Source organism: Anser brachyrhynchus (genome assembly GCF_964034855.1).
Source record: "Anser brachyrhynchus genome assembly, chromosome: 2".
NCBI lineage: Eukaryota > Metazoa > Chordata > Aves > Anseriformes > Anatidae > Anser > Anser brachyrhynchus.
Window position 1 is genome coordinate 135377787 of NC_137695.1, and position 13333 is coordinate 135391119.

At 39.5% G+C, this 13333-nt stretch overlaps 1 protein-coding gene across 9 annotated transcripts in view; it reads left to right on the plus strand.

Moving 5' to 3' along the window:
- Nucleotides 1-13333, plus strand: part of NECAB1 (N-terminal EF-hand calcium binding protein 1) — a 94415-nt gene that overhangs the window by 7350 nt on the left and 73732 nt on the right. For all 9 annotated transcript variants that reach the window (XM_080580749.1, XM_080580756.1, XM_080580754.1 and 6 more), the window contains one exon: nucleotides 8197-8305. In XM_080580749.1, coding sequence (XP_080436875.1) covers nucleotides 8269-8305 — 37 coding nt within the window. In that variant the 5' untranslated portion in view covers nucleotides 8197-8268. The remainder of the gene's footprint in view (nucleotides 1-8196; nucleotides 8306-13333) is intronic.

Consider the following 13333-nt stretch of genomic DNA (forward strand, 5'->3'; position numbering starts at 1 on the left):
ACTCAACTGTTATGAACAAACACTGAGACGCGGAGTATAAGCAGTATCTCAAATATCCTTAAAGCTCCTAAGAGGAAAATATTTGAAAACACCAAAGGTAATAATTTCTATAGAAGCAGAGACTTAAAAAAAAAAAAAAAAAAAAAAAAAAGCCTTAACTGGAAGGAGCACAGCAAACATTATGCTGCAGGCAGTCAAGAATAACTGCAACCAAATGATGAGGGAAAATTTAAAAAATGACTAGACAGAGCAAGACTAAGTCTCCAGAGAAGGCTGAACCTAAATATCAAATACCCAGCACAGAACAGCAACAAAATGTTATAATACCAAAATCAAAGCATTTATGTTTGGTTTATTTTTTTTCCTCTGGCATTTCAAACACGCACTCACTCAAAGCTTTTTTTCCCTTCTAAAATATATAAATTTTAATTATTGAACTGAAATAGAACCCGTAAAACGTAAACTGCAGCCAGATGAGGCTAGTCTTACTCTGTCATATGTCTTCATTCAGCACCCGGTAATGTCCATGATACAGAGCAGGGACGTAACATTTCTTTTTAAATGTAGAATTCAAACTGTATGAAATAGTGTTATAATATCAACAGCGTCTTCTCTCCTGCCTTTAATGTAAGAAACAGATGAAAAGTCCTCCAGTGCCCACCGTAAAGAACCCAGAACTCCAGCAGCAGCAAAACTGTTGTTGATTGCAGTGGCCTGGGGATTTCAGTACAGCTCTGAAACCATGCCTGAAATATCAGCCTGGCAAGAGACTGTTGGTCATCAGTAAAGGATTCTGTAAAATAAGGTAACAGAGTGCAGCGGTGACATCCTACAGCTTCTGCTGGCTTCAGCAACCGAAGGGACTGATTCACGGAGTGCACACGTGAGTCACCTGCCAGGATTTCCACAGAATAACCAGAAAGCCACAGAGCTGCACCTGCGCTGTGATCAAGAGGAAATCTCACAACTCTCAGTCTAGACTCAATTTGGCAAAGGTCAAAATAGATGTTTTCATATTCATTATTCGCTGACAGTGTCATTGCAGAACAAACACTGGCTCTGCAGATGAGTCCTCCGGCAGCTGTGCCTGCTGGTGGCTCCAGGTGAGCTCTGGCACAGCTCCCACCTGCCCGTCTGGCTGCCTCCCAACAGCAGTCCTCAGGTACTGATTTAGCAGCTCTGGTTTGTAACCCAGAGTGCTAACTTAAGCCATCCCTGAGGACAGATTGAATATGCCGGAGAGAGGCTGGGGAAGCACCTCAGGGAGGTGATCCTTTGAATCACTCTAATGTGGACCATCAGAGTCAGTCTGGAGGCTTTACGAATATTTCCACTCATGGGAATAAATTTTATTTTCAAGGAAAGGTTTAGAATTAGACCAAAACAAAGCATGCCATGTCCCTGATTTCAGTATTTTTTCCTAGTCCAGTATCTCCTCATTGGGAGCCCCAGTGTCCTGTCTTCTCACGGGATCTCCAGCTTGCCCACAAATTGCTCCAGCAGCTCTGCTCAGTGGCAGCTGCAGCAGTGCCTGGGCTCTCCCCTCCATACACATGGGCTGACCAGATATGTCACAACATGACAGGGTCTCAGGTCCTGTGTGCCCCTCCTTGAGAAAAACGCCTACATGCAGGAATCCCTTGGTGAAGCTCTAAGTGACGTGATACCCAGAAGGGCCAGGTCTTAATATCACAGTGGCTCTGTATGAGCTGTATGTCTAATGGATCCCTTCAAAGAAAATATATCCTGAACTGGAGTCAGAACACAGAAATTCTTCAAACAGCTGCATTGCAGATTTGAGCTCCCAAATTGTTCTATCAGTACTGATAAAATGGGTGTTGTAAGGCAAAGCTCTCATAGCACAGACTCCAGGGGCTCTCACCACGCTTTCCAACCATCTGGGTCCACAGGCACCACACCAACCCAGGCTTTGCCCAGGGTGGGATTCCCCATCCCACCTCCCTGGTACCCTCACGTTCTGTGGGGCTGGACCCTGCACTCCAATATCCATCAGCTGGGCTCCCATCAGCGAATGCCATTTGGGGTGCAGACACACAGACCTGCCCTGCACTCAAAGCACATTACTGAAGCCACCACACTCTGCAGCTTATCTTCTTCACAGCTATGTTGGGAGCATTTAAATGAACAGGCTTCGGCCAACACCAGGTCTTCTTCCTGTTTATCCCCTGGGACCACTCGGTTACTTGTGCTAAACTTTTCCTGCACAAGATTCTACTGCATCAGTCTACCTAAATACATCTCAGAAACATTATTTCTGGTTATATGAGCACTTGATACAGATCATAGTGAAAGAAAGCTTAGTGCATTTGCCCGAAATCTTCTTAGGTCTCCCCTTATGCCTGGAACCTAGTGGATGTTATCAGCATATTCTCTGGCACACTGAAATTCGTTATTTTGTTAGCTCTTCCTTGGTCTCATTCCAACTTATGTGCTATATACCAATACATCAAGTTTTCTGCAACTTTTTGCATCTGTTTCAGTGCTTATCCCCCATTTTATTTGTGTATAGGGCTGAGAAATGGCAATATCTTTTAGCTCTGATCCTAACCTCTTACGCATATCCATGCAGCAGGTATGTACTATCAGTCTGCTTGGGCTGGCTCTGCTTTTAGACTCCCAGCCCACCAGGGTGAGTCCTGGGATCAGCTTTAGTGCCTTGGGGTTTTCCTTCCCTCAACTCTTCCGAGTGGAGTAAGCCAGATGAGCTCCATCTGACATGGCTCCTGCTGCGTAAATGCTGGTTGGAAGCTCATCTGTGGAGCCCGCAGCTTCACATGTGCTGTGTCAGCAAACATGCTCTCTGCTGGGGAGGGCTTGCAGCCCTGTTGTGGTTTAACCCGGCTGGCAGCTAAACACCACACAGCCGTTCGCTCACCCTCCCCCCTCCCTCTCTGGGATGGGGGAGAGAAACGGGAAAGTGAAGCCTGTGAGTTGAGATAAAGACAGTTTATTAAGACAGGAAAATAATAATAACAATAATAATAATAATAGTGATAATGGTAATAGTATTAACAATAATAATGTGTAAGAAAACAAGTGATGCACAATGCAATTGCTCACCACCCGCTGACCGATGCCCAGCCTATTCCCGAGCAGCCGGCCCCCCCACCCCGGCCAGCCACCCCTATATATTGTTTAGCATGACGTCAGATGGTATGGAATACCCCTTTGGCCAGTTTGGGTCAGCTGTCCTGGGTCTGTCCCCTCCCAGCTCCTGCTGCACCCCCAGCCTGCTCGCTGGCAGGACAGAGCAAGAAGCCGAAAAGTCCTTGGCCTGGTGTAAACACTGCTCTGCAACAATTAAAACATCAGCATGTTATCAGCGCTCTTCTCATCCTAATTCAAAACATAGCACCCTACCAGCTACTATGAGCTACTTAACTCTGTCCTAACTGGAACCAGGACAAGCCCTAACCAGAAGCCCAAAATAGGTGGGAGTGGAAGCTGTTCTCTTGCCTTCTGGCTTTTCCTAGAATCTCTGCAAGACACCCTGTTTTCCTTGCATCACTGTAACCTCCTTTGCTGGCTGCAGACTCATCATTTGCCATCATCTTTGGTCGTGGAGACTCCAAATATGTATTACTAGAACCTTTTGTTCATTGTTTGCTTGAATTAATTTTGCTCACTGAAGTCATCTTTCAACTCAGAAAGAGAGTACATATGTGGATTTCCTCTGTCAAACGTGTTGTCCACTGAAGTCACGGATGATTCAAAACAGAGTCATTGTGTTTCTGGAGTGCTGGGGGATGTTGCTTGGGCCTATTTTGCACATAAAACATCTATTCAATAGAAAGATGAGTTTTAAGGGAATAAATGTAAGAACACGATTGCATCCTGAAGGAAGGCTCCTCCGAAATACCATGTAAATATAAAACTTGCAAGTGCTACATGGGGAGATACATTTTATTGTTTATATTTCTGTCTGCCAGCTGGGAGCCTTTGAGCTCCAAGGAGGTCAAGGAACTGTGCTTGTTTTTGAACAAATTATGCTTTTGAAAACCATCAAAGACACGCAAGAGCAAGCAAGGCTTGCAAAACAGCTTCTTGGAGATAATGTTGCCAGCGCAAACATTGCTGAAGGCTGATTTGTCCAAGGGATGTTTAGCTTCAGAAAAGTTTCTCTTTCACAAATCATCCATCCCCTGTCACTTTGCCAGTGACAAAGATTGAAGCATCTGTAAGAGACGTTCCAGCTCAGCTGCTCTGAAATGCTTAAACCGGACAGGATTTATCTGGGACTTCGCTTTGTCTGAGCAGCAAAGCGTGCCCATGGGGAGGGAGTGCTGAGGGGATGGAATGCATCCTTTAAAATAAAAGTCATGCTGGAAACTAGAAAAACATTGGCTAGGCAAACATGTCTTCAATTAAACAATACAAGGAATACTTGCTAGCAGATTGGGTCTGAGCTTCATCTGAGCACCAAAGAGATGCTGGGGTGGCCTGGGCCACCAGCAGCTCAGACCCTAGTTACACTAGCTAAACAGTTATACAAAGTTAGAGAAATAACCCAAAAAATCAGTTGTTTCTTTTTTTATTATTATTATTTTCAGTAAATGTGACTGCTTGAAGTCTGTAAGTAAGCAAATAGGTTCAAAGTTCCTTAGTTTTTGCCAGCAACAACCTTAGTGATGTGTCAGAGATAGGCCTTTCAAAGTCCTATTGAGAATAAATAGCAACAAAGCAAAAGGGAATCTCTGCTTTTGGATGATAAAATACAAAGAAAATAGCTAAAGTGCCCAGTCTGGCTGTTGGCAGATCAATGATTTTGTGGATTGATGTAAAGCCAATGATCCTGAAGAAAAGAGATAAATAGGCAGATGTTTCAGGTTTTTATTTATTTTATTTTTTGTCATATCCAGTCTGTTCTATGAGTAAACTCATATGTTTACCTCAGGAAAGTTGCCGACAATCACTGGTTTCTTGGGTGTGTGTATAAGTCGTGCAAAACACCCTGCCCAGCAGAGGCTAAAGCTGCAGAGGCAGTTTGATTAAGCAATTGATTATATCTGTAATAAGCCAAAGGAAGCATAGCTGTGAAAATTAGCTTGTTTCAGTACGCTTGGTATTTAATATTCATTCTCTGTAACCAGTGCCAAATGGCAGATGTATTTAGATTGCCAATTAGGTAATCATAGCAGTTCTGTCAAAGAAAATTGCCTACCTTCAGCACAGTATTGTGCCATCTTGGCTTATAGCTCTTCTAGATCTTGCCATTATATTTTGATCATAATGATGATTATCTCCAGCTACAATCTGTCTTTTCATATGAAACATTTCAAAATGTTTTTGTTGAAGCAGACATTCAATTAGTCCAATTTGAATCCTCTTGAATATTATGTACTTGAAGCCATATATTCAAATCAAAGAAATTATGAAGTAAAAACAAGTAAAAGAGTGAAGAAACTCCTCATCTCTACTCTTCAAATGTTCATGCTGCCATGCATCATGTAGTTACAGGGTTCAGATACTGCCTTTATAATGAAAACTTCACCACTATAAAATTAAGCTGCAATGTTGTGAACTAATTTGGTGCTTAGGGCATCTTAGCCTTATCCTCTACAGTTGTTTTGTGCCTGTGAGTGAATCATTAAGTTACTCAATGAAGAAAAAGAGCCGAGTGAACTGAAATTTAGTGCTACCCAAACAGAGTTATAAACTCTTAGGCTCTGAACTTACTGTCTGTGCTTCATACAAAGGCTCAATAAGTTTAGATAAGTTAATATTTAACTTTTAATTTACTGCTTTACCATTCCAACTTCTAAGTATAGCAAAAGGTGGATCTTCTTTCTGTTGGTTTTGTTTGCTGGTTATCAATCTTGCATTTAAACCTCAGTCGGATACACTAGTCAACAGGGATCAAATTGCCATAACTCTTTACAAGGAGTCGTGGATTTGTCTCAGCCTGACCTAGGGACTTCTCCTGAAGTCTCCCCTGTCCAGAGAAGACAAGAGGGCACTTCCTCTTCAGGACAGAAGTATCTGCTGCTACTGAGGGATCCCTGATCAAATCTCATGGGCCTCAGAGGGATCAGCTTTTAATTTATAACTTGTTTTCTTTTACTTTTTGTTTTTTTTCCTAATATCATCTCCCTGCTGACAAGCATTGGTTGGTTTCTGGCATCGTCTTCTATACAATGTTATTCAAAGACCCATCTAGGCTCTAGTTCATTTCAGTGACCAGAATTATCATACATTTTTTCCTTTAATTGGTTCCTTAGCCTTAGCCTGGAATTACATATTCAAGAAAAAAATTAGTTGTGCTGCCTGCCATTTGTTAAATACTCATTTTGACATGATCAGAGACCTGAGTTGATAGAGTCTAATGTTCTCTACGTCCCAGAGTCTTACTTTCCAGAGCAAACAATAGCCTGCTGCTTCTTTCACTGCAACCATGGGCAGGGACAGGCTGTCCAAATTGTAGCACATTTTATCCATTTATGATGTCATTAATCAAACAACAACAACACAACAAATAAACAAAACTAACCAAATAAACAAACCATGAAAAATCTGTGTTTATTAAAAGGTATCTTTGGTATAGTATCTTCTCTGGAATTTCAGACATGCCTAAGGGAGGTGAAGTACAAATATGTTCCTTACTTCAATGAAACACTGCAGTATTCATTAGATTACTTTAGAAAGTGTATTAGTATAATAGTATAGTAGAAAATATAATAGATACTTTAGAAAGTATTCATGGTTATGCACAGACTGATCTGACAAAAGGAGGGTAGAACCTCAATATAAAGTGGTAACAGCCTGGAAATACCAGATAATTAATCTTGTCTTAACGCATCTCAACTCAAGGATTTTGTATCATGTAGTTAAGGGCTTGCTATAATTAAAGCTAAATTAAGACAAGGATGAAACAGACTCTGCTAAATAATGTAGTAGAGATTGTGATAAGGACTCATTCCTCTTGATTCAGTGTACATCTGTTTACTGTTCTTCTAAATATTGTCATATGGTACTTCCCCTCCCTCTGAGTTCCATTAGTCTTGTAGACACTTCCCAACAACATGAACATGTTGTTGATGATGATCAGGATCCATGTGGAGATTGTTTTTGTCCCAAACAAACATTAGCACCAGGTACTCAGAGAATAAAAAGTCAACTTTTTCATAGTTGGGTTTCACTATATATTACATGGTCAATTTGGATTCTGTCTGAAAATCCATCTGCAGATCTCGACTGACTTCTGATATATGTCCAAAATAGTTTTCTCATTCCTAAAGTTTTGTGTAATCACCAGACAATTTACATGCTGGCAAATAAAATATATTTTCTGTGCTGACCAAGAAAATGAATTGAAATTCTTTGTAGTGGAAGAGGACATGAAGCTGGCTTCTTATTCCATTCCTATTCTGGTCAACCTTTTTAAATTTGTTTTGTTAGTTCCACTCCAAGCACAGAGCTTTTTGAAAAAGACATATTTTATGAAGAAGGAGAGAATCAAAATGCTGCAAACCAGTGCTGTGTATTTATTAACATCCTTAGGCAGACCGGACAGCCAGGGTCAGGTCCCTGATGCTATTGAATTGTGCGCTTGAGTCTCAGTCTCCCATGCAGGAGGCAGTGAGCAGAAAGAAATAAAATAAAAATTAAATTAAATTAAATTAAATTAAATTTAAAAAAAAAAAAAGGAAAGAGAAATAAATAGATAACTATTTATTTCAGTGACAGCTTCATTGAAACACCATGTTCCTTCAAGAAATCTTTGGTTTTACAGTTTCCTGGGGTTTCTCTGTCTCTGGAAGCCACTGATCTTCCATGCAGATGTAGGGACATGGACAGGGAGAAAGCAGGAAGAAGTGTGGAACAGCATGGGGAGAAGCCACAATGAATGGGTTAAGAGCAAAGACAGGAGGATTGTCTTTACGTGTTTGTCAGTAAAGACTTACTAAATCCAAACTATCTTTGTTTGAAAGATGAGAAGGAGGAAGAATAACAGAATTATCAGGCAAACTGAGAACTGAAACTACAACAGCTGGTGCATTTAACACGTTCTTTACAAGACTTGATTAAATATATAAAGTTTATACGTTTAATCTGTAGAGCTAGGGTTTTTTTTAATAGCTTCCTCTTCTATTGCTTGAAGTAAAAAAGCAAAACCACAAATGAAACTATGGCACTTTCCATTTCTTCTTCTTTTTTTTTTTTTTTTTCTTTTTCCAGATGATGGAAAAATATCCTTTGATGAATTCAAAGCTTACTTTGCTGATGGAATTCTGAGTGGAGAAGAACTACATGAACTTTTTCATACAATCGATACACACAATACTGAGTAAGTGTCCACTTCTTACAATCAAAGTGCTACTGTCTGCACCTGAGAATGGAAAAAAGACATCAGGATGATTTTAGAAAACAAGCCTAAGAAGAAAGCTGATTCAGGGAAGCTAGACTGTGTCATACTGCTCTAAACCTTACAACTTCACTATTTCTAAACATTTCAGAAGTACACGTATGTTCTGATAACTGTGATTTGTGCACTAAAGAACATGGGCTGGAAACTGGATGCCTTCTGTGTTCTCCTCTCATGTCAATAAGGACGTGGGTCTGTGGCTTCCTTCAGGCTTAAATATGACTTTCTCAGCTCTTTACCACCTTCACAGAAATAAGTACTTGGACAATGATTGCTTTGGTTATTTTTTTTCCCTGCTCAACATCTGGTCCAAGTACTCATTTCTGTGAAGCACAGTCAAGAATTGAGAAACTCATGCAAAAAAAAAAAAAAAAGCCATCCTGTCTGGTGCTGGCATGGGATACCAAGTGTTGGTGTCATCAATTAGGCAATTTGGATGTCCCAAGTACAGTTGGGCTAAACAAGGCAACAGGCTGAGGGTACAAAGAACTTTGCTTATTACTTTCAGTAGATCCAAAATTGTGCCATTACATTCTCTCTTGTTCTATTTATTTATTTTTTTCTTATACACAGTGATTGAAGAAGAGAATGAATTTCCTTTTTATCCCCTTTCTGGCCATCAACAGTTATTCACAGCAGGTCTCACAGCTCTTGTTAATTAGGAGGGTGTTATTAAGCTAGTGGTTTTTAAACTGGACTATTGTGGTAAAGAAGGTTGTTTATTTCTTTCTCTTGGAGGTTACGGAGACATTGGGTAGCAATCCCAGCATGGGTTGTGTTTCTCTCTACAAACAGTGATTACACAGAAAGTCAGTATTGCTTTTCCCATCTGTGTACAGCAGAGTAAAGTGTATGAAGATGCTATCACAGCCCAGCCTCCTATGTTCTCTATAAGAAAACCCTGGACAGTGTAATAGGACCTTATCTCATCCATTGTCAAACTCAGCTGTGTCCCTGGGGTTTATCTTACTTTCCACAGGCAAACAAAACCCACAGGCTGATATTTTCATGTATAATTCATGTACTTCGTAAAAATCCAGACACTAACACACAGTGAGATTTTACTGCATTTCTTCCTCACACTCATGAACTCAGCAATTACCTTAATACTTAGGACTTGCACATTAACCCAGGTAGCTCCAGACCGGCCTTTCCCCTTGGCTAGTTCCTGACAGCACTCTCCTGTGACTTTTTCTCCTTTGGATATCTGTACTACATTATTGCAACCTTCCTTTTCCCCCTTGTCCTCAGCTTCTGCTGCTCTTCCTCTGTAAACGTCCAGTTCCCATGGCTGTTGTGAATCATTAGCCCTAAATATCAGCTTGGGCCCATTGCCCTGGAGACCTATAAATGACCAGATGTGATGCTGGCCATTGACTTTCCAAGTGCCCTTGCAGCATAAGGCCTGAAGTTTTGTGGGAAGCACTTCAAAGTTCATTCTTCCAAAGCAGCCTCACTCAAGCCCTTGTGTGCTTAAAATCTTGTCCATTTTTTTCCACCATTATTAGTCTAATAAAATGTATCCTCTCCTTACAAATTTTGCCTCCCGTCAGTCTAGGTGGAATTACTCTTCTTTTCCAGAAAGTGTGAAGAAAGCAAAGAAAACAATTGAAGTCTGAAATCTGATCAATATTTCACAACTGTATGCTAGAAAATATGTATCTTAGTTTCTGATCTTTTATGAACATCTTCCAGGCAAGTAAACATCAAAATTCTAAATAAGCTTTTAGGTTTTCATTAGCCATTATAAAAATGTTTATTAGGGGTGGGGGGAACAAAAACAAAACAAACCAAAACAAACAACAACAACAAAAAACAATTAAATGAATTCACATGTTAACTATTCAAAGTGCTGCTAACTTCAACTTATTTAAATATCTAGTCTACATAGAGAAGCACCGGTCTTTGGTGTCAAAATGGCTTAGTTGGTTTTTTTTTTTTTTTTTATCAAGGTGTATGAAGTACTTTTCATTTGCAGTATTTTCTGTGTGATTATATGAAGACATGAGATGCCTATAGTTAGGATTCCTTCTTGGGATCTGTTCTATGCATTCCTAAAAGCGTTCACATAGGCACTTAATTGATATAAACATAGGGATATATCCCCTAGGAGTTAATGTCTATATGACTCTGTGGATCTGTTTCTTAGCTCAATTATGCTTCTGTAAATCAGGAATAGCCTTCCCAGAATCATTATTTTTCAGCCCACACAAAATGAAAGCATTGGAGTATTTTTCACAAGGCCATCCTAAAGTACCCATTATTGAAGACTCTCAGTACTGTGATGCTACAGAGAAACAGGTTTCCCTGATATATCATTCACCTTTGTAGACAGTACAGGAGAAGGAGCAATATAAACAGATTATGTTTTAGCATAAGAAAAGAAGAGAAGCCAATCATTATTTACCTAATTTACCACATTATCCTAAAGTACTTAAGTGCTATAAATTTAAGGCCAAAGGCTGCAAAAGTACTGCTAAGTAATTATGGACTGTGTACAGGAGAAATAAGTGCAACATTTTAATTTCTTCAGGACTCTTAAAACCAGTGACCAGGGCTGAGGAACAAATACAATGTATGCAGTCTATCTAATCCTGGCAAAACGAATCACATGCTTCTTGGAACACCATGGGAATTTGCTTAGCCTATTACCCTTCACATCAATTTTTATCCCTGTTATTCAAAGACTCATTCATACAGGTTTGGACTTCCTCATGTTACCACATTTGTGCATGAGAGTGGGTTTATGTTACCGTGATTGTGTGTGTCTACATTTGTCAGGGAACATCCTGAATGGGCCAAATATCCTCAATGACCATGTAAGAACTCTATAGAAAAAAAAGATAGATGTTTTATGCCTATTTTTCTTTTCTTTTTATTTACAATGCTTTTTTTTTATTATTATTATTTTGTAACATTTGTATTATTAGTATTTGTAAGTTGGTTTTTTTCTATATATTGGAGAATACCTGCATCTGAAGAATATGTAGGAATATGTAGGAAAGTGAGAATAACATTATGGTTTTCCTCCTGGGAAATCAGGGAGGCTTTGTCAAAGGCTAGAGTTATTAGCTGAGAGCAGGTAATGCAAGGGGCACAGCAGGCATCAGAGAGAAAGAAGTCTCACTGACTGGGAAAAGTCTGGCAAAAAACATGGCACAAAAGTCACAGAGATTACGTGCAGTGAAAGATCAGATTTTCATGTATTTCAGAGGGTTGAAGAGGTGGAAGACTAGGAAAACCTACTAAATTACCTTTTCCAACCAGAATAAAGGGTACTTTCTTTTGCCTGGTTATCATTTATTAGAGAGTAGAGCCTAGCTATAGATGATAAGAAAACACACTTAAATTTAAACAGTAATAAGAAGCTTTTTGATTTTTTTTTCTTTTTTTTTTCCTTTTTTTTTTTTTTTCCTGAAGTCTTTAACTGATAAAATGCTTAATGCCTGACTTTGGAGCTGAAGAGCATTCTACGCCACTTGATCTCTCTTTAAGAGAGGGGAGGCTTTAAAAAGAACTTGTAAAGGCTTTCCTTAACACCTTTTTGCTTTTGAAAACCCTGTCATCAGGCAGGCAGCAAGATAAAGCATGCCAAGTATCAGATGGATACAGCAAAGAGAGACAGCTTGGGCAGTATAATAGGAATTCCTTATTAGGATAGCTTTCCAACAAAAATCACATGAAGCAAATATAATAAGGAGGCTGAAAGTTTACTCACTGGCATTTGCTGAAAAGGACAGATTATGTAAAATGTCTTAAATTAACCAGCTGGCTAAGAAAAGCAGCAAAATGTTCATTGAACCTTGGAAAATTTTGTAATGCAAGCATTAGAAGAATCATGTGCATATTAAATAATCCTAAAACTATCTATTATGTGATGTTTTCATTTGAAAATTGCCCAAGGGAATGAAATGATAATCTTTGTATGTGCCTGTAATCTCCAAGTAGTTCATGTTTTTTTTTTTCAGTCGGAGAGGATGAGAAACTCTACTTAGTTATGTCTCCAGTAGAAGATTTGTACAGGTTATTTAGTCTTTTTTATCCAGTTGAAATGCAGACCCTGTCAAACTCTGGGCAAATCATGTATCTTCTCTGTGCCTCACTTCGCTATTAACAAAATACAGACTGTAGCTCCATTATCCTAGGAATATTTGGTAAGGATTGAGGTTATGCAGTGTTCATGCACTGCAGTGATTTACACTGCACATAAATGCCTAGGACAGATAGCTAAGGAAGTATATCACGATCTGATAGATTATTTCTGGAGTACCTCAAGACCTCATAGCCAATTTGCCACAAGAGCAGACATCAGGTTGTTTCTACCTGCACTAAATCTTTTAACTCTGCCTGCATTCAAAACCTCACTTTCTGTGTGCATGAGTCTTTGTGCTTCAAAGCCTGAAGATAGAAAACGGAAGCTGGCCTTGGAGTGATTTCTGTGGATCTCAGGAAACCTGAATTCCCTTCTCAGCTCTGCTACACCACTCTTACAAAAAGAAAAGATGCATAAGTATAAGGTACTTCCACTGGTTTAACACCCTTAAGGGACCTAAATTAACCAGCTGTTATTAGCTAAAAAAGATAATACAACACACCTGATACAAAGAAGGCAGGCTATGGAATACCTCTAAAATGAGTGGTCATCATTTTCAATATAATAGTAGGACAAAAATAGGGGGGATTAACTTTCCAGTAATTAAGGTTGTGTCTGCCTAACTGACTATGATTGCTGCACCTTGCTGTTTGGTGTATACAGGTCTTATCTTTTTAGAAAGAGTCAATTGGTGCTAAATTGACCATAATAACCAGGAAAAAAGTAGAGTTGGAATTAGACATCGCTGTATAAAATTTCCAAAAGATAGGTAGAACTGGAGGTCACTATGCTGGGATGAATTTATATTTACAATTTGTCTAGGACCTGCAGTACAGGTCATTCATCCAGGGGAGATC